At 40.4% G+C, this 22,983-nt stretch overlaps 1 protein-coding gene across 1 annotated transcript in view; it reads right to left on the bottom strand.

Annotated features, from left to right (window-relative positions):
• Positions 1-20,736, bottom strand: part of OSBPL10 (oxysterol binding protein like 10) — a 117,398-nt gene extending 96,662 nt beyond the window's left edge. Inside the window, exon 1 of the mRNA XM_066320289.1 lies at positions 20,393-20,736. Coding sequence (XP_066176386.1) covers positions 20,393-20,682 — 290 coding nt within the window. The 5' untranslated portion in view covers positions 20,683-20,736. The remainder of the gene's footprint in view (positions 1-20,392) is intronic.
• Between the last annotated feature and the right edge of the window lie 2,247 nt (positions 20,737-22,983).

The raw sequence follows: 22,983 nt of genomic DNA on the forward strand, positions 1-22,983 counted from the left end.
AATAGAAGTAGCTCAAATTACAAGACTATTCTAGCTTCAATTAGAGTAGCTGTAAAATAGTTCAGCTACTTTCAAGTACTGCTTTTTGCTCAATTTAACAATGAGAGTACAGAAATAAGTAGTATCATTCAAGTTGTACCTTAAGCCAATTAGAAAGACAAAAGGAGTCTGTTATCTCAGCCCAAACTACTTAGCCTCAGTCTCTACACTTAAAAACCAGGGAAATTATCTATGTAGGTAAATCCGAATGTTCCTCATGGGTAAATATAGTCCCATATTCAACAATAGCCTGTAGTGGTAAGTCAGGAACCTTTAGGGAGTTGACCTGCACATAAATAAAAAGGAGTAAATGTCAATGCAAGCAAAATGGCCACTGGAATTCTTTCAAGTTAATTTTTACTGCTTACTGGAAACCAAGTTGTATTAGGACACAGTGCAAAAACCTCAGAGGAAAGACATGCAACTCTACCAAAAATTCTGTTCTAGCAACTGCACTGTTTTGTATACAGTAATTATTGAACTAAATAGCTAAATCACTCAACTATCTGCACTATTACGTCTCTCTTTTGTCATTTTTTATTTTTGAACATGAAACATTAAAGTTTAGATAGGATTCATAAACCACACTAATAAAAAGATGTCATCAACCTAAAAGTTTCCAACAGAAACATGTTGCTGAAAATTAATTATAACAGTCATGTCATGATTTGAGACAGAATATCAGTTTTACTACAACCACTCTGCTGACAACAAGCAAGAGACAATCTAGAGAGGAAATGAAGTAGATAGATGAAGGAGAAGACAAGCAGAACAGCTTGAGAATGGGATGTGTTAAAAGGTTCTTATTAAATCTACCTAAAACTAAATAAACAGCAGTCTGAAGAATCATTTGACACTGCAGTCTAAAAAAGCTAGACTTCCAACCACCATCCAGAGCAAAAAACTCTTCTGCACCACATTATATGTACATTAGGCTAATTATTAGGTTAGAGAAAATTGAGGGTTTTGCTACTTCTCACCAATTTCAGAGATATTTAATTCTGTTCAAGTTACTGATACGAAATTCTAAAGAACATGACACTCCCCTGGAAACTAAAACCCTTTCACAAAAACTACATTTAATCTTATTTACATTTTATGTAATCTCCATGGATGAAGACTTAGGAAATCAGTACAGATATCCTCTTATAATTGCTTCCATTCTGTGTGAACCATTCAATTCCTGAACTACTTTACTGAAGAAAACACATTAGGTAGATTCTGTATTTCTTAATATATATAATTCCTTTCTGATCAGTTAACTAAAATGAAGGGGGAAAAAGAAGGTTCAACTTAAGATACGAGCCCAACTTATATCTCCCAACTCTAATCACTTGATTTAGGCTGAATCACAGTCCACAGCAATGGTGCAAAATAAACAGCAATCATTTCCCCAAAATCTCACTGAAATGTTACATCACATAATTGGGCAAAGTGAAAAAAGCAGCCCTTAAAAAGCTCACGTGAAATCAGTAGCAAACTCTCTCTCCCTCCTCAAGGAAGAATTACTGACTTGCTCTTTAAAAACCTAGTTCAGCTGAACTAGCCTTCCCCTATTTGATGCCACACAGAGCTCCTGCTCTGTCACCTTCCCTGCTCAGTCCCCATCACTGCCCGGTAGCAGCACACAGCAATACATCCCAGTACAGCCCATCTAGCAATGAGAGCTGGAGTCAGAATAACACAGCCAGGTCAGTCTTTGAGGAGAAGGGGAACTTTGCAGAATCATGCATACAGCAGGGAAAAAAAACTCAATTTCTCTGCAACTACAAACATCACATGGAAATCACTGGACTGTCAGTATTCTCAGCTGTAGGTCTGTGTAGATACACTTAACCCCAGGCCATAATTTGGTACAGGCTGACTAAGAAGCCACAGGTCTCATGCCCCATGGTGAACCTGTGAGCTGGAAAGCTCCTGGCTCAGGTACTTCACAGGGAGTGAAGATGCCTCAGGAAAAATATTTCAAAAGGTGGTTTCAAAACCCTAAAATGCAAGGAACCAAAGTACATAACAAGATAACAGCTAAAATGAAGACACACATCTGGTTTATACTATTGCTAAGCAGCCAACTACTTCACTGCATAAATATTCCTATCAGGGTGGATCCAACAGGAGCTCTCCCTGAACTGCAGCTAACTGCCAGGTGACTCTCCCCTTGAGCAGGGATGTATCTCAAGGTTTAAGATTCCTTACTTGACCAAGAGATCCTTCCTTACACAAAGCAGAGATCCCTGAAGTGTGACAGATTCTTGGAGACAGACTGACAGCACGCTGAGTTAACTCTAATGAAACATTGCCAATCCACATAGCTGCTTAGTATTATTATAAATATTGTACAGATAATTCATTACAGATTAATCTTAGTCTGAGATTAAGATTGGATCCAGCTCCACATATTCTCCATGAGGAGTTAGAAAGCAAGGGACATTGTGACTGAACATGAGGGTCCCTCTTTCACTTCGCATCTCTGATCTACATGTACATCATTCTAACACAATCCTATTTCAACTGTCCTGTGTACATTTCTACCATTCAGCAACTAATAAGGTGAACTTTGCCATCAAACTTATTGAACCTTGTCAAACCATTGTTAAACCTTTTTGAATTCCATCAGGTTTCTTCAACTCTGTCAATTTATTATTTTGCATCAGTAAAATGTATGAAGTGCATATTCTACTCATCCACAACAAGATCACATGCATTTGTGATTGTATGTAGCACTCCTGACTTGACAGCACAGAGAAGTTCAACTTTTGCCCCATTACCAACTTTCAACTATGCCAAACTCCTGGCAAGCAAGTTTCTACTCAGTTACGTGCAACTATTTTCTCCCAAGCTGAAAACACAGCCTGCCCCACAATAACAACTACTTTACTAATAAGAATCTTAGATAGTCAAAAAAACCCCCAACGGTACGAACAATTTGCACCACTCAGCACCAGCAGTCGTGCCAAATTAGTTTCCACTGCACTCACATTTTAAAATTACAAAAGTCCTTTTTTCAGGAGCCTCCTACATTACATTACATATGTTTCTGTCAAATCCCCTGTTGCATCTTACTGAATGACTGAGAAGAGTCATAGTGGCTGATCACCTGGCAGGTAAGTACTTCAAAATAAAATTTGATGTCATTCTTAATACAAAAGCAATCAGTCTGCTCTACAAAAGAAAAAATCACTTGTAACTTTTTTAAAGCTTAACAATTTCTGCTGTCATTCCTATAGCTACAATCAGGTTACTATTAAAAACAATTTGGGAACTACTGATATAATCCACCCTCCCACACAAAAAATAACTCCTTTGCCATAACTGAAATTATTAACTTTTGAGCTATGAACAGTTGTGAACCAACAGATTCAAAAGGAAAGTTTAAATTCTTCCCTTTTGAAATAAACTAGTGCATGGGTATTTAAGAAATTAGGCCAATAATGACAATATTGCAAAAAAATCAAACTATTTTAAACATACTGAAAACATCTCTGCTTATGAATGGCATAAAGCAGAATGACCTGCCTGGAAAAGATAAAACTATGGAACAACGAACTAACTTAAGGAGACAAATATAACATCTCTTAGAGAGTGCTTCTAGTTCAACATCAGATTTCTACAGTCTCTCAGGTCAGGTTTGTGCTCTCCCCTTTAGGTAAAGGTAAAAACCATCATTAAATATAGCAAAACAACAGGCTTTTTTCCACGTGACAGGAAGTAACACCAAGTTGGGAGATATCTATTAGACTTGAAGTTTAATGGTTCTGGTAACAGCTGAAACCCTAAACTTTACTTTTAGTGCCTGAACATTTAGGCTACATTTCAAATTTCTTCATGAAACTCTACAATCATAATAATGAAATAAATGCTACAGGGAGATTTGGAAAAAGGAAAGTTGCTATAATAGGTTGGTTATAAAGGAAAGTTGCTATAAGTTGCTATAATAGCTTAGCCATTTCCTCAACTAGCAGATACAAGCAGTAGGTTTTCCTTCAGTTACCAGAAGTCCACAGCTTTAAAAAACAGAAGCAAATAAAATCACTCAGCCACACTAAGTTCTTTTCAGTAATGACCTAGAATTTATTTCAATGTCTTTCCTGCAAGTGTAGTTTAAAGACTTCTTCCACCTAGCTTTTTTCCTTGTCCCTAATTATGATTAGAAAATCAATGGTGTGTTAAGTACTTCTCTACTTCTCCACTTGTTTGTAGTCTTTTTTTAGTTTATCAAATGTTATCAACTGTTTGCAAATAGTCTTAATAGATGCTGCTCCTTACCTGACACCACAAATAGACAATGTATCATTTATTTCCACTTCTTCCTTCCCCAAAAAAATAACTCTTCTTGCTCATTGTATCTGAAACATCCAGATTACAGTCAGAAATGCTCAAGCACTAAAACAAAGGGTAGGGAAAAGTCGAATAAGAAATATCTCAACTGAAAATCTGAACTACAGAGTGATGCATTATTTTAGCAGCCACTTGAAAAAACTTACTATTTCTCAAAATAAAGCACTGTAAAGCAGTATTATTCCTTCACTTTATGGGGCAAATTGTTAAGTCTCTTTCCAATCAAAGATTTGACATCGAAGGTCACTCCTGCTCTGCAGTGCTCTTTGGTACCCTACTACCCGCCTCCACCACACTCCTCAGTACTCACACTGGCCCTGCACTGCAGCATTTGACAAGTTTTCTTTTCTGCTCTCCATTTCGTTTCGAGCACTGAGAAGCAGACAGCACGATAGAACAGTAAAAGCAGACAGAACAGTAAAAAAAAAAAAAAAAAAAAAAACCACACACAAAAACTACACACATAGGCAAACACCAAAAACCCCGCAACTTAGTTGAGAAAGACCTTCTTACTACCAGACTGGAAACACCAGCAATAAATGTAGGTGTTTTCTTACACTCCTCTAAGTGTAAACTTCATGCTTGCTGTGAGAACTGCAGTAGCCAGCTTGCCTACTATGCAGTCTCTGAAAGAATGAAAGAGCAGATAACAATGCTCAGAAAGAATTTCAGGAAAAAAATCAAGTGCAGGGATTTCAAGAAATAGAACTCTTTTCCTGTGAAGGAAAATACAACAGGTGGTTTCATTTTCTCCTTCAACAGCATAAACATGACACAATTTAACTGAACCTTTGAACCCACTGTTGGCACATGTATACAGAAAGAAGGTGCGAGAGGAGTGCATTAAACCAACTCACAGGTGTAAAATACTCTTTCAAACACAACAGATCCATCCAAGCACCTAACAGAAGACAATACCACCAACAAACCAAAAATGTAAGCACAGAACAAATGGAGGTAATAAATAAATAAATAGCCGGAGTAGATATAGTCTTCACATTTCCAGAACACCAAGTCAATTTCATAATTTATTTTTTTCTTTTTGTAAAAAACAGGCAATTCAGCATTCTAGTAATTAAATCCAGTTGAGGGAATTACTTGATGAAAGTTAAAACACAACATGAGAACTCATAGTAGGTATTTTCAGTCTCTCAGACATCTGTTTCTGATGTCCTGACAGCATCCCAAGTAAAAAATATCTGTGAGAAATTGCACTGTATTTTTGCCTATACCAGCTGCTTTCTCTATTACTAGTGACAGTTCCACTAAACTTTCCAGATCTCTCAGTTGAGACACCTATTTCCACCTCTTGTGCTCAATCTGGTCAAGTGCCACTTTCGAAAAATCAATTTTTAAGCTCAAGGGGAATAAAATCTACAAAAAGCATCATGTCATTAGCCTCCTCTCCGGAACCTGAGGTCACAGCTCATCCACCTCTCATTTTTAGCACCTGTAATATTTTCATATCCGATCTCCTTATTTTCAAATGTTTTCTTCTCCTCAGTCCGTCTCCTATAGCACCACTCCCCCTTACACTTGCTGTCACAGTATCAAAATGCAAGATCAAATAAATGGGAAAGAGATCCTTAGAAAGTGGAAAGGAGGACAGGCAGACTCCTTATCATTTATCCGATCCTGCAGAGAAGCTTAATATTCCACTGCAAACCTGTTTGTTCAGCTCAAAGAGCAAGACTACAGCTGGCAACTGCTCAGCTCTTCTCCTCAAGGCTTTAATTCTTCCATTTAAAAACTAGCATAGAGAAAAGATAAGAACCTAAGTGATGAGCAGTTGTAAGCTGCTCCAGTCTGCTTAGACGGTCCGGCTATTTTCTGCGGCTGGTCCCTGAGCTCGGGGATTCCCACAAGAAATCCCGTGTCCAAGGAGCAGCCACTTAAGCCCCCCACCAGTTTTCACTGTCGTCTGACCCTCTACAAAAGGTCAAAGCACAGGGAGACACTTCCATTACTTTTCCCTCACAGACAGGAGCATGCTGCTCTACAGGAGGCCTTGAGCTATATTTGAATAATCTGCCAGCCTTTTGGTTCACAGCACGGCAAAATGACAGTATCTGTCACAGGATTTCCTTTTGCCAACAGCATTTACCCCACTGAATGAAGGAAGCTGTGCCATGCCCGTGACCTATCCTTTGGGCCCGGGGGCTGTGAAGGAGCTCAGCACAGCTGAAGAGCTCGGATGAAGGCCAGGCCAGGCGGGCCGCGGGCAGGCAGCGCAAAGCACCCCAAACCCCCGCAGCAGAGCAGCCCGAGCGCGGCGGAAGGCGGGCATCAGCTGGCTGCGCCCCGCCGGCAGCGCAGGGCGGGCGGGGACACAGCCGCCGCGAAGGCACGGCACCGCCAGGAAGCCGCGGAAGCCAACGAGCAGTTTGAACCCCTGACCCCACGGCAAGGACAGAGCAGCCGAACGTGGCTGTCACGACCCACAGGTTATCAACCGCTCACTGCGACCCATTCTCAAATTTCTGAGCTCTGTCCACATCTGAGAGCTTCGCTTTAAGACGTGGGCTGTTCTCACAGCTTCTTATGACTATCAAGTCTAAATTAGTTTCTTAATTAGAAAAGAAGGATAAGAGTACCAGTGCTTTTCCCAGCATAATTACACTTTCACTAGGGTTTTTACTATCAAAATGTAACAACTGGGGGAAAACAGCAGTCCTGTTAGCAAGTTATGTAATGACAGAAGGAAAAAAGAAAAAAAAAGGAATTAGAAGTTTCTGATGTTCCAGTCTCCCAGTGTTTTTCCCATCCAGGAGCAAAGAGACCCTTTTAGATAGAAGTACTCCCAGATCAGGTGCCCCAGCTTTCACTTCTGGGGAAAATTATCAACTTTCCTCTAACCAGTGCGATTTGGGACTTGGGAGGAGAAGTGATAATTCTGAAATAAGCCTCAACAGCATGTTTGAATTAAAGTGGCCTCCCAGAGAGAAACAGAGAAAAAAGAATGAATAGAAACGAAAAATATGAACCACATATTTTATCAGCAGCCTCCAGATCCCTTGTACTATCCCCCTGATGATGACTTTACTTGGTTCAGTAAATTACATTCCTTATTGGGTGTGGAACAATTGTAGATATACTGCATGATGCCTGGTAAGTACTAAATGTATACACAGACTTAACTGGACAGGACTTGCATCAGCATCAATTATAACTCTAGTTTTTACAAACAGAGTATGGAATCACAGAAATGCCTTAGGATGTTCAAAATAGCTTGAAAAAAGAAGAGACAACAGAGGTACTGGCGACAGAAGGATGGATAGGGTAGTACAGCATGATTATACAGTAAATTTTTAAAAAACTGAATTTTACATAGTGATCTTCTACAAAAGGAAGTAAACTTATTAACTAGGATTGCCATACTATGTAAGATTTTTTTTTCCACTACATATTATGTTAAGGACTGGTAAGTATTTCATTTATGTTTTTAAAATAACAGAAAAAGTTTCATGTATATTCAAGACTACTCCTAGTTTGGTTTTAGATCCATTAGATTTCAAGGTGACATCTTTTCAATATTCAGAAGCTACTTTGTTGAAGTCAACTCTTTAAGAACAAGAACCTGTCAAAGAAAGATACTGACCGTACTGTATTACAATAATGCAATCCAATGAGGTTGAAAGCATAAACACATCCCATGGATGGATATCACTGCATAAATCTTCAATTAGCTGCCTTGAGTCAGCAGAGTTCTACTGAGGTTGTATCACAGTCCACCAACTTCTTTGCCAGACCTTCAGAGTGCATCCTTGTTTTGCAATGCCCTGTCCTCAGCAAGAATCATTGCCAGAAGATAGAAACTCTTCACCGTTACTTTCTAGTCTGCAGCTAAAACCATCAAGGAGTAAAACACCTCAAGAAAGAATAACCTTCCTGTAAACTGAAAAATTAATGTTTAGATTTGAAAACCATCTTGTAATCAATCAATAAGAGTCATTTGTAGGTCTCACTGTTACACCAAGAAAAGAAAAACACTATATATATTTAATCTAGCAATCAATTAATGAGGAAAAATGTGGTCAGGTAGATATCCAGCACCTCTTAGTCTAACCTCAAGAACGCTGAGCATCACATCTGATGCTTCAAATTTTGTGAAGTACCTGTGATGCTTTCAGATGAAAAATAAAAACTTTAAAAAAAAAACCTTTAGGTTTTTTAAGAAGACACTATCACCACAAAATACGGTGTTAAAAGTTTAAACAATAGAACAGTTGTGCTACAAACCAGTTTTAGTAAGTATTTTATTTTTATTGGGTAATGCAATGCAATACTGACAATGACATAAGCTCATGGATGCAAGGTTTTTTTTTTTCCCTTGCCATTTCTAACAAAACAGGATGTGAAATAGTTTGAAACATCTTTTATCAGAAGTGTGTTTATCTTCATCAATCTAGGTCACCCGAGTTATAATGCCTATACAAAGCTTCCGTATTCAAGAATCTGGCTTTCTAATACCTGCCTCACGTTAATTTAGCTATTTCTGCCTTGTGGACATACCTACATTATTCATGTAATTTATGTGGAAGGAACTCATAGTAATAAGATCTGAATACCACCACAAAAAGGAAAACAAAAATTTTAGAAGTCATTTCCAGAAGATAAAGATACATACACGATGCCAGGAAACACCAATCCTCATGCTAATTCTTCATTCCTCCATTCCACTCTGTACTACTTACATAATTAACTGAGGGTACATTTTCTATAGCTGTTCTAGACACAAAGTATTCTGATATATTCTAAGCTTATATCTTAGATTAAATGCCAGATACTTTCTAGCAGGCAAACACCTTCCAAACACATCTATTTCAACAATAATTTTTGTGCAAGTTGATGGAATAAAACATCTGGTTTAAATTTTGTTCTGTGTTTTTTTACTGCAATGTTTATAAGAGCTGTTATTTTCACTTTCAAAATGCAGACAAATTATCATCTAGGTTTTCAAACTTGAACAACATGAATGTTGGCATTTCTCCCAACTGTAAATTTCATTCAAAATATTATTTCACTGGCAAAACCTGTTGGACAAGAAATATTCATTTCACTGTCACATTCAAGGGGCTGAGAACTCACCTATAATATAATACTAACGTCATTTTTGTGAACTGCATGTACTTCTTATATATAGGGAAAGAAACACACAGAAGAAAAAGAAGAAGCAAAAGGCAAGTTAAGGTCTTACTTTGGCAATTTCTGAAGTTCTCAATTTCAGTCTTCTCTTCTGTTTGTTCCTCCTAGCACTTGAAATATTTCTTTCTATCCACAATCTAAAAAGTTCCCAGTTGGAAAGAACGAATGTATCCAATGCAGTATTTTCTTTACACATGATATGAGAGAAAATTCAATATACAAAGTAAGAATCTTGATTACAAGATCAGCATACTGGTTTCCTTCCAGCTCTTCTGCACCCAGCTTGTTCAAACAAAGCTTTGCAGAAACCAGACCTTTCTTACATCATCTTAGAATAACTGAACTTTTCAACTTTCTATGCCAATACTTAACAATCCAATAGTGTTTCCTTTGCCTTCACTCTTAGGACTATTAATTCACTGACTGAAATGAGAAGTTCAAGTTTCTGTGTTCGGTCTTTATCCTGACAGCTGATACGCAGCCATCTTTACCAAGTACCTTGTCAACACTGTCTCTTAGAAACATGTATAGAGTCCACAGAATCCATAAGAGGGCGGTTTCATTAACATGTTGCAAGATATGCAGAGCATTAGCCTTGATCCTTCTCAAGAAAGAATATTTAGATTTGTGAGCAACTGACTTCTGAAGACCTTTATGCATTAGGTCGCTGCTTTGTAAACATACATATTCCTAGAAATACTGTTCTATAAAAATCCAGATCATCAGTGTTCCAATCAAAAATGAGGAAACAGTACTTAAAACCTTTAGCAATAAAATAGTTCCATCGTCACAGATGCTTGAATTCCCATATAAAAACAATACTGTGTTTGAAAGGGCAATGGTAAGTCTGGCACGTTAATATAAATCCAGGTGGACATTGTCAGTAGCTTCCTCTAGCTGCTATTGACATTAGTCCTCTACTTGCCTGATATTAGCTCTGCTACAGAAGGTGGCAAAAGGACGAAAGCAAAACCAGGAAAACCCTCACTATGCATTTTGCAATTTAAAAAATACTATTTTCTTCACTACTTCTTGTGTGCCATTCTTAATGGCACAATTAAAATGTATAAATAAGAGCAAATTCTCTCACTTGGGTTTTCAAGACTTCATTCTGAATTCATGTTATACAACTTCCAGGCTATTTTTTAAAGAAGTAAAGGTCAAGCCTTGTGCTATATTCAGTTCAGCATCTACTTTTGTCTCACTCATTTCCTCCCTTTCACAGAATCACAGAATGGTTTGGGTTGGAAGAACCTTAAGGACCACCCAGTTCCAAGCCTCCTGTCATTGTGTGGGACACCTTTCACCAGACCAGGTTGTTCAAAGCCCCATCCAATTTTGCCTTTAACACTTCCAGGGATGGGGCATCCACAGCTTCTCTGGGTAACCTGTGCTACTGCCTTGCCATTCTCACACTAAAGAATTTCTTCCCAACGTCTTATCTAAACCTACTCTCTTTCCATGTGAAACTATTCCCTCTTGTCCTATAACTACAAGTGCTTTGCCTTCATCAGCCCATCTTCCAGATGTTTTAACCCATTTTCTAAAACTCTCCAGCCATTCTACTCTTTTCTTTCCTCCCTTGTTCTATTGCCAAACTATCCCTTCCTTGTACTTGCATAATAAAAATGGTATAATTTTGATATATGAACACAATGACCATAAAACAAAGCTCACTAGGCTGGTAAGATCAAACGGGAGAAAAGTAGAGAAGTGAAGAAAGTAGAGGCAAAATCCACACTACACTTCACGGTAAGGGAGGCAAACCTTTCAGCTAAAAAACAACCAAAATCAAACCATCCAAAAATACCAAATGCTTGATGCTTACAGTAGTGAATAACCTGTTTTGCTTCTCCATTGTGCTGCTTTGGGCTGGGATAAAGTTAATTTGGATATACTTTGGTACCTTCTTCATGATTAAGTTCACTATTTTCCTTCTATCACCATGATAAAAGCACTACATAGAAACTTGACTCAACTCCAAATAATGGCAACAGACAAGAAATCGACCTTTTACTCTCTTCTTTCTTCCTATTTTTTTTTCATTCCATAAATTCAAATAGCAGAATGCCTGATCTTGCCTGCATTTGCCTAAACAAGTCTCCCTTTACTAGGAAGCTTTTCTCCATATTCCAAAGCTGGAAAAACACACACACCTTTCTCTACCTGAGGTTAAACACACTACTCTGACTACAGTGTGCAGATTTCCTCACAGCGTGTGTGCCCTACCTCAGTGAAAGATGCAACAACCAACACAGCTGTAAGTGGAGCGTGGTTCACAATTCTGCATATAAGGTAAGCACTGAAGCTTTATCAACACACAGCCCCAACATACATTTATGCACTTCCTGACTCACCACTATTCTTAACTGTGCTCCACGTCCATTCTCAAGCAAATCAAATAAACATCCACTTATTTTATAAAAGATCTTGTAAACCTGACTAAAGGCACACTATGTAAGGCACAGCTCTTAACACTGGAAGAGATAACCCCTGAAAGGCTGTGCATTTGAGAAATGCCATTTCCTCTGTCATTGAGAAATATGTACTTGATTTTGGCTTAGGACCATCCAACTGATAGCTTAAGATCTTTTCAGTCAAGTACCTCTTAAGGCACCTACAAATGCTGATACCCAATAGCAACCACATTAAGCCTGCAGGAGCATCAAGCACACAGCAATTAGTACTACACATCAGTGTATCCCTGTCTTTTAGTCTGAAGACTCATACTGCAAATTTCAAACTGCCATTTTAACAAAAAAAAAAAAAAAAAAACCAACAAAATTGTTAGGTTACACCACTCATACAGTGAATGACCAAAAAAAAGATAAAGTTCATCAACACTTGGTGCATCCAGCTCCTCTTCATCAGAAACAATGGACAAGCATCCAAACCACAGAAAATTACACATCAAATGCACTGAAGAAAAGTTAAAAGATGGAGTCAGCCTTAAAATATAACTAAATGAGGTTATTTGAGTGAATGTATTTCTAATAGGGCTTTTTGGCAATCAGTACTTGACTTTGGAGTGCTTAGCAATGACCTACATGGGAGGAAAAATTTCCATAAAGATTGCTGATGATAGGAAAATAGGCTACCATCAGCCAACATCAGGCTTTCCAGTACTTTGACAATACTGTCAAAATAAAATTACATATCTAGTGACAAAAATTTCATAATTACAAGATACAGGATTCACCTAGAAAAGAACTGACTCATAAAAATTCAGGGTAAGGAAAACCTACTGATTATTTTGGTCAAATAATTCTTCCAACTAATAATAACTTTCCTCAACTATATTTTAAAATTATTGTCTTCCTAAAGGAATAATTAACTGCTGTTTTTACCCCCTAAAAAAACAAGGCCTCCATGCACCATGAGAAAGCCCAGGAAAGATCACTGGGGATATGCAAAAACATGCTAACTGTGGAGAGAGCAGTCTGCAGGTTGACAGCTACCACAGCAACTCCTTCCCAACACCTTCCTAGACAAAAAAAGGGTAGTGAAGTGCTACCCTGCATTTTGACACTTCTGGCACTTGGGTGGTACTACACCATATGTTCCTGGATCAAGTCGAATACTGGATACCAGGAGAAAATGGCATAACAAGCACCAGGATGTTGTAGTTCAAGTAAATAGAAAACAAGGAGAGTGTGGGTATGGAGATACCTGTCTGGAGAACCCAAGCAGCACCAGGGAACATGAGGTCCCTATGTCAGTCTAACAATTAAACTTAGGAGGCAAAACTAGCAACTTAATTAAAAAAAAAAAAAAAAAAAAAAAAGACCTTAAAAGCTACTGGGTTTTGAACTTTTTAAGCAGGGAATAAATATTGAGGTGGAGCAAACAGAATGCATTATCCTTGCATTTGATCCCAAGTGCAACTATAACTGAATGCGTACACAGTTCAGGTGTTGCACATAAATAAAAACTGAAACACTGAATAACCATCTGGACTATCATAAATTACTAAAGTTACCTGGACAACTGACCTGCATCAAGAAAACACCATTGGTCTAGGTACTCCAAGCACAGACAAAAGATAACCACTTAGCCTGCCCAAAAATATTGAACGGGGAACCCAAATGTGGTGAGAGGTATCTTCAGTCCAGCATAATGAGATTCAGTGAAGAGTTAAAGGTTGATACACACTACGTACAACAGGCAGTTTTTTAAGTAGTGATTAACTCTGGGCAAATTGTTCCCATGGCTATGATGAACAGTCCTCTATCACCAGAAGATAAATTCTCAGATCAATATTCAAAGAGAAACACAAGCCTAGACAGAATAGAAACCATGGCTTGTGCTATACTACCAAGTAGTTAAGAATCTCCACCTTTCAGCTTTAAATTACCTACTAATTAAACGCCATCTTGGAAAGTGAAGCACAGCAGCATTTAGACAGCATTTATGTCAACATTTTTATATGCAACAGTTAAGTACCAAGCAAACTTTGTCTCTCTGGATTATGTTCCAAAAAGTAATCAAATATCTCAGGAAAATATCCACAAAAGCCTCCAAGATTTAAAGCACAATGCAGAGATACTTGCAAATAAAGTTACATTAGTTTATTATATGAAATAAACTGCATTTTTCAATGAACCAAATCCACTACCTTTTTTTTTTTTTCATCATTCATTACAATACATATTTAACAAATATAGTTGTGTATTAAAAACCCATTGTTATGGCAATTTTTAGCAACCTTTTCACTTAGAAAGTTCAGTCTTTTAAATATATCATGAATAACAAAGTAAGATTATTAAGTGAAGCTAAGGACCAAATAGATTCTTAGTGAACAATTGATTTTAAATATAAAATAACTAGGGAAAACTTCTGAATACTGATATACTCATAAAATTACTCCTGACACATTACTTAGTTTAACAACCTACTGCCACTTCTCCTACACGAACAAAATCCATATTCATAAATTCGTGGGGCTTTTTAAATGAGCCAGCAAGTGCATGTGTGCTCCTTCTAACCACATTTATCACTGCCTTGCTAAGCACAGAAATCACCACTGAAAAACCTAGCAGCAAAATGAGCCAGTAATAATAAAACCCAGAGAAGGGCAAGTGCCTGCTTCAGTGCTAGTGCCAACTGACACTTCTTTGCACTGCCTGAGAGCTGTGACATCTGGGTGAAAGGAAGACCACATTCTATTTTGACTGTCACCTCACTCCCTCTGGTACAAGACTGCCGCTCAGCTCTGAAGAGCACTCGCAAATCCCAAATATACTGCCTGAGTGAAAACGCCCGAGTCTCATCTTTTTCAAACAAATTTTTCCCACATTACCATCGTGCATCTTCTGCATTAGGTTATTACCCATTATATGAATTTATCCTCTGCACAGGCATATGCAGCCCTAACACCATGTGACACAAGCAGCTGAGGAATAAAGAGCTCGGGTTACCTGCCTGGGGACAAGAGAAATGTCCATGGCAGTTCTCCAACCAGAATCCACACCCCCACAGTGGAAACCAATTCCTTAATCGCAAGACCATCCTTTTCAGTTTTAGCCTGAGGTTCAAAGTTGTCTTCTTCCAAATGTTCCCTGCAAGCATTATTGAAGGGCAGAGAATGATGGATTTTTCAGCCTCTTACCTTGTTAAAATCCCTTCTCTAACTGCTGTTTGAAACGCCTTCTCCATTCTCCCAACAGAGCTAGTTTTAGAAGCAACAGCAAAAGCTATTCAAACTAATCAACCAGTCTGTCATTAAACCAGTTAGGTTTAATCAGCCACTAACTAAACAAAGAGAAAGTATGTAACTTAAATTTTCCTACAAAGAGGGATATACATTTTAAAAGATGAATTTATTTCTTTTAACTTTCATTTGTTTTTTTTAAGTGAGCATCAATGATACTTAAGGGGGAAACGTTTCAACAGCAAAGTGAAGGAAGGAGAGGAAGAAAAAAGAAAGCTTACATTTCAATGTGATTATCTTTGCTACATAAATCTTAGGATTAAGAAAACAGATTAATGCCTTAATCCAAAACAGAATTTACTAATAACTGACTTTTTGGCATTTTGAATTCAAAGTTTATTGAAGACTAATGACATACATCTTGATTTAAATTATGTAAAATATGCAGCTACTGAGTTTTTAGCATAGGAAACATTGTTTGCTCCAGAGAACTAAAATAAGTTGGGTTTTAGTAGATCTCTTCCTTTTCACATTGCCTCCTACTACAAAGAGAACCTACAAGTGAAGGGACAAGAATCTCCAGTAAAATCTATTTTGCAAGTAAAATCTTTAATAGAATGTTAGCACCATAGTATAAAAACGCTTTGAAATTTCAAATTTCTACAATTCCTAACAAATTATAATCAAGGTTCCAAAATTCAAGGAGGAGAGGTAAAAAAACAGACAAATATTGTACCTCCAGCTCCTTAAAAAGGAGTCTCCCTGTTCATGGACTCTGCAAATAAATGCTGGAGGGTATTTACAACACTACACAAAGACATGATTGGACAGACATGCCACAGAATCACACTAAGATGAAAAAATACACAGTGGAGGAGCTGGTGTTAATCTAATTCCAGTAAGAACACAAAAACTTCCGATTTCAGCAAACTTTGCAAACATTAAATTAAGTGTGTGGCTATTTTCTCCTTCTTAGATACTGTCTACTGATAGGCTATTTAATATGGCTTATTAGGAGTGCGGGTGATTTTTATACTAAAAAACCCCGTTTCTTTCTCTAGGACAGATTTCCCTCTCAGCAGCCTTACAGGTATACCCATACAACCGTAGTCATATAATTTGTTCCATGACCATATACTAATTTTTTATACTGGGAAAATGCCCCAATTCATTGCACAAACGACTTGACTGGAAGACTCAGAAAGAGGGAGAGGGAGGTTATTACTTGTGTTTGAAGATACCTTCATCAGTTCTTCTAAGAAGTCACAATCTGTTTCTCCGGAATATATATATAAATCTTAAAAATATATATATATAAATGTTATAAACAGATTTTTTGCTACAGCATAATACAGTGTTGACACATTTTGTCAGCATATGTAGAAAATCCTCCTGTAACAGCTGCATTCAGAGCAGCACAAGTTCTGGGAGCCAGTGAAATCAGTCCCTAAAGTGGCACTAAAATCTGATGGCTACCTGCTGCTAGGGACACTGGTAATAAGAAAGGATCTTTCTGTTGTGGCAGGAGTCAGACTGCAACTGCGTTGTGCAACAACATGAGAAAAGAGATTACACCACAGCACTGGAAAGCCTGATAAAGATCCTGAGTGCAAAAAATCCCCAGACTGCCCCAAAGTACACTTTTTATTGACCTACAGGGAATGCAGCTAATCCCCGAAAGAAGTCTGGTGGTGCCCAAGTACAAGAAGTCAGGGCATGATTCATGCAGGCTGGTAATACAATATATTTCCTAACAGAGAAAGGACACAGGAGTAGGCCAAAATAATGCTTTAGAAAACACCTGGGCTACTTGCACAGAGCAGTTCAGTTCAGAAAGGCAACAACATCTATCAGCCAGGGCTCCATTTATTGTGGTTATAAACCCAAATTTAAGTCCCAGCTCAAATGCAGCTGATACTTCGTACACACTTGCAGGATAAAACCCTGCGAGTGTAAGTACTAAGTATTTTCAGGGAAAAAGCAGAGGGGGATGCAGACACCATGAATTCTCCACTACCTTGGGAAAATGTGGGGTTTAAGACTATTTACAACATTTTGCCACTCTACTCAGAAGACAGGATAGTAACATTACAGATGTTAAGTATTTCAATAATTTCAAATTAATTAAGGAAAAATAGGTCTTGCATGCCATGAGATGACACTACAGAGACCATATTTGCCCATCAAATCCACGTAACTCCTGCTTAAAATGCAAGTTCTACCCTCCCATACACATGTACCACGTAAATCCCAATAGAAATTATTTGTAACAGTACTTCAGTTGAGAACACAATTACCCGTAATTTCACAGTAAATTCAGCCAGATGCCCTAATGTCTCCAACCAGACAGAAGTGTTCTTATGTCAAAGAGCCTGTTTCAGATTAAGCTCCCTTCTCCATGGTATCCATACCTGAATAAATCCACAGAAACGTACAGGCTTAAGTGGAGACACTCCAAATGCCCAGGCCCCTTGACACCTCTCTCACACAAAAAACTGCCTCAAAACAATGAAACAAACAACCAGTTTCCTTCTGCTTGTCATAAAGGCGAAGAATCACATCGCTCATTTCCAGATCAGGCTGCTCCTGATCTGCTATAGTAGAACAAATGGATTTCTTTAGCAACAAACAACAAACCCTTGGAAATTCTCAAAATAAGAAGTAATGCAGCTATCCAAATTAACTGATCTGGATGCCTTCAATTACTTCAGTTAATGCTTATAAATGAAGTGATATGCTTCTGTTACCATATTCAGTTGCCTCATCCAAAATCTGACTACCTTGCATATGTCTGCTAAAGGAACATTTATTCAGAAGTGACACAACTTTATTATAATTCAAATTACAGTAACTGCTTCAGACTTGTAAAGGCTACTCTGCACACTAAGTGTTGGATAACCCAGGAAAGCCTTTCAACTTCAATACCACATGTCAAGGGCTAACATTAACTACATTTAAATTATTTAGGCTAATGGATAAGGAGCTTTAAAGAAGAACATTCCAACTCCATGATAAGTGAACTCTGTCAGTTTTTGCTTTATTTTTCCATTTTATTTATATTCATGCCAGCTGGTTGTATTGATCATGCAGCTAAACAATCTTGTCTTTTTCAAATAAACGCTAAACTAATTTGTCTGCTAACAAATACGCTGCAGGTGCCAGCTACAAAGTCACTTACAGACTGCTACAGAATGAGCTCCAATTCACATTAAACACAATCCATAACAAATATCCAGAAGGCCAAACAGACAGCCATGCTCAAACACATGGATCACTACTCATTTATCGAACATTATATAGTAAGATCAACTTCTACAAGCCTCAAGTTTCAACTGATCTGTTTAGAACTTGTATCAGGTTCCACATCCCAAACCACAGCTACGTGCATCAACAGAACAGAGTAAGAGAGCAAATTTAAAAAGTTACTTATCCAAAAAGATGTCTCATGGAAAATCACTTGCTCAAAAAGCCAGACTTACAGAAAATAAAACTGGCAATCGACAAAGGACAATAAAGCAGTATTAAAAAAGACTGCTGAAAGTAAGCCAACATTCATTTTCAACTGCTGTGGCAGAACTGCTTAAGTGACATTTGTCTTTTTTTCATGATGTTTTGGGGTAAAATTTCTTGGACATGCACAGATTATGCACACTTCTTCCAGCTGCTAGCCTTATCAAAGATTTAATGTTTCCAAATACAAAAAACAGGCAGCTTCAGACCCAAAGTCTTACAAGCCATTACCTCTCTTTTTTAATTTCAGATTACACCCTTAAAATCACACACAGTAAAAGGAGCAAAAAGAGAGGGAGGTGTCAGGGGGAAAAAAGGGGGCTTTTAGTTTTTAGTAATGGATTTCAGTCCTACATTTTAGGTATCAAAATGTGTTTATTTCTTAAACAAAACTACAGGAGGACAAATGACAGCAAAGGGCCTTCTCAATGTCTATGCTGAAACAGTCAAGCTTAATGGAGATGAGCGTGCCTCCAGTTCACACCAAACCTGTTCATTGTAACTTACAGCTGGTACACCTACGCATGGCCTCCAGTGCATGGAATTAGACCAGCTCCTGAAATTCTTCAGGAAGTACTGCTACAGTAGTCCTAGCACTGATTTAACCATACGAGTCAACACCAGAGCATCACTGGCATTTATGCAACTCTGTCACTTATGAATGCTGTAAATTTACTGTCAGAACATCAAGATCCCAGCCATTCCCGTGTTCTTACTGCTTGTGATCATCTAATGTAAGTAACAGCAGGTTTTGGTCTTTTTGTTTGTTTCATTAAGGGAGTCTACAGAGCTCCATTACTAGTCCTGTACGTGTTTTCCCTATAGCATTTCCTTCTCTTTAAAATCACCACAGTGTTGCTTTATATTGAAAATTTGAGGTTTGGACGCATATCTTCATCCATCTACTAAGAGGACAAAGTTGAGTAACAAAAGGTAAAACATTAAGTGGAAATCTTTTTTGCTCTCAACAGATCCCAATATAGCACTATTAACTCCACAATCTGGCTCCAACTCTGTAAAAATTTTGCAGTACCACTAGACCAAAACCAGACCTTCCTCGGGACTTCCAGAGATGCAAGTCAGCCTGTCCACACCCAACAAATTGCAGGACCTGGGCCTGTCACCATATCAACATAAATTAGGGCTCGTCAAACAGGTAGAACATAGCAACCTAAGTTATTTTACTGAACGCAAAGGTAACTGTTTCCACTGTCCCACCACATAACAAAAAAAAAAAAAAAATAGTAATAATCACAAGCATGATGTTTTCCCCTATTTATTTTGGGAGGCTCTCCGTTTTTCCTTCTTAAGTTATCCAAGCTAACTTCACAGGAGATGGAGACTAACGTGACAGAAGAAGGAGCTAAAGAACGGAACCCTGCCATGCAGGGACAGCAGCATGTGCAGCCTCGGCCCTCCCCTGCCCCGGCCCCGGCCCGCACCTGCGGCGGCCGCGCTCGGGGACACCGACCCTCCGCCGGGCCACCTCCCCGCCCGCCCGTACGCCAAACTCGGCTGGAAAAATAAACAAGCCAAAGAGAAGGAAGGAGAGCGGGCGCAGAGGGGAACGGAGCCCGGCCTCGGGACGCGGCGGCCGGGGAGCGCTGGGGTCGGGTCGGGCGGCGCCGGTTGCCCGGGCACCATCTTGGGGGCGGCCGGGGGCGAGGACGCGGCCCCTTAGCGCCGCCGGGGGCCGGCCCGGCGCTTTACCTGCTCTGCCAGCCCTGCAGGAGGTTGGTGTATTTGCTGAGCGTCCCTTCCAGCACCGGCTCCCGCCGCCTGCCGCCGCTGGGCGCCTGCGCGCCCCCCGGGCTGGCCGCCACCGAGCCGGGGCTGCTGCCGCCGCCCCCGCCTCCATCGAGCCTGCCCGCGGCTGCCGCCCGGCCCGGGAGCCCGCGGCTGGCGGAGGAGGACGAGGGGGACGAGCCCGCCGACGCGGGGCGGCTGCTGCTGCGGCTGCTGCTGTTGCTGCCGCCGCCTTCGGCCGCCGCTTTCTCCATGGAGCCCCGCGGCGGAGGCTGCCCGTCCGCTCCGGCCGCGGCTGCCGCCCGTGCCCGGCAAAGCCCTGACTCACAGGCGGCGCGGAGAGGGGCGGCGCCCGGGGGAGAAGGGGCCGGGCCGCGGCGGGCGAGGGAACCGCCGCGCCGCCTCCTCCGAGCCGGGCGTTGCGGGGAGTTGGGCGGCGGTCGGTGGCCCGCGGCCCCGCGGGGTCCCGCCCGCCGCCCCCCCGGGCGCCCCGCCCGCCCGGGCCAGGGGCAGGGCGCCGCCGCGGCGGGGGCCGCGCAGGGGCGGGGGCCGCACACGCGGAGGCACAGCGCGAACGGGGACAGGCACAGCACGCACGCGGACTGCATGGTGCACGCGCGCCGTGCGACACGGGGAGCGACCCCACAGGACACGGTGCCCGGGCGCGGGGCGGGCGTGCGGACCCGCGCGTGTGGCGGGGGCAGAGCGCGCACCGAGACCGCCTCCGGCCCCGGCCGCCGCACCGCGCCCCCGTGACGTGCCCGCCACATGACAGGCGCTCGCCCGGGCGGCGGCGGGATGGGCGCTGGGACGGCGGCGGACAGCGCAGTGCCCGGGCCACAGCGCGTGTGGCTGATGCTTGCACAGGCTGTGCCCCGTCCCCACCGAGGAGGTGACTGTCCGTGGTACACTACACCAGCAGCACAGTTGTGCCCGCACTCGTGAGCGGGGTGGTGTGCCCAGCACTCAGGAACAACACAATATTCTTGCTCAATCGACAGCAGGTAGTGTGTATCGACATACCGCATCAGTCGCGTCATTCATCCAGACTTTACCAAAAAGTACTGTATGTCCACGCTTCCTGAAAGGAGAGGATGTAACCTCAAGATCACCATAACGAGCTAAGCAGATGCTGTACAGGTCAGCCCAGATCCACGAATCACTTCTGTGGTCATCCTTACTGTATGAGACAAGTGCCTCAGTTATGTTACAATGCGTATCTTCCCAGCGCACCAGAGATGTAACTATTCTTCTTGTCATTTCATAATCGTGGACCTGAAATGTAGAGGAGACTCGAGAGTCTTTGAAAAGCATAAACTGAGCCTTAGCTTTTGTGCTTTAACCCTGTGAAAGTTTTAACAATCCTTTGTACTAGGGCTTTGTGAGTGTAGAGTGTCACGTGTGCCTTCTGTTCTGCACCTCAGAAGACAGTCAAACTATCCAAATCCACACACAGTTAGGTATATACATTCCCCATATAAATCAGCATAGAGAGGAGGGATCCTAACTTAGATTTTCCCAGTTTTCTCTCTGGAAAATCCTACCATATGTGCTGTGGTTGAGTAGCTGAAATGTTGGGCAACCTGATCCTGAATTTTGGGTGGTTAAACTTCTCATGTTGTAGTTAAATACTAAGGCACTGCAGTCTGGAAACTTGAATTTTAGTATTTCATGGGTGGGGCGTATAACTCTCTACTCTTGCAGTACAGATAAAGATTAAGGATTTAATTATTTTTAAAAATAAAATATTTTAGAGGGACTATTATTCCACATCTGTTACTTGAGATGTTTGTGTAAAATTCCCAAATCATTGTTTACAATGGAAAGAAACTCCATTGCCAGAAACCAAAAATTCTCATTAGGCTCAACTCTACTTGTGATGACCACAGTTTTCAGGAAACAATTGAATGAACAAGGAATGCTCCTTTGGGAAGCTCAGATCCTGCTTGGTGGAGATGAGACCCCTTCATTTGTCTTTATAATGTTATGATGACAGGCCAAAATTGTGGAACAATATGTTTTAATGAGCTGTGTCACCATATCAGCCACTTCAACACTATACATGTGTATGTTCTACGTTATAGGTAATGAATGTAGTATTTTCTGCCTTCCACAGAATTCATTGGAAGATAATTCTTCAGGTATCCATCAGGAAAAGAAGTGACCTTACCCAAGAATAGAGAAGCCTCTCCATGTATTTCTGTACAATAAAATTCAAGCAACTTACCAGAAAGTTTCTGAAATAAAAGTGGTAACAGGCTGTAAGTGTATTATATCCCCAGAGAGTTTTGCCAAATCATAAGGCATGCTTCACTGTTGCTAGAAGGATTGCTTTGATGTGGTAACATAAGAAGTCCTCTTGTAGGTTATAAACTAGTTAGTAGATGGGAAATGAAGCACACGAATAAATGGACAATTCTCAAATAGAGGGAAACCACTGTGAGTTGGGTTCTGTGTTGTTCAGTATCTTCTTAAATCAGAATCTCTTCATTTGCTTATAGTTAAAACTAGAATCAAATGTGAAAAAATAGCAGAAGGATATCACTGTAGTGACT

This window comes from Sylvia atricapilla, chromosome 1 (assembly GCF_009819655.1).
Source record: "Sylvia atricapilla isolate bSylAtr1 chromosome 1, bSylAtr1.pri, whole genome shotgun sequence".
Classification (NCBI taxonomy): domain Eukaryota; kingdom Metazoa; phylum Chordata; class Aves; order Passeriformes; family Sylviidae; genus Sylvia; species Sylvia atricapilla.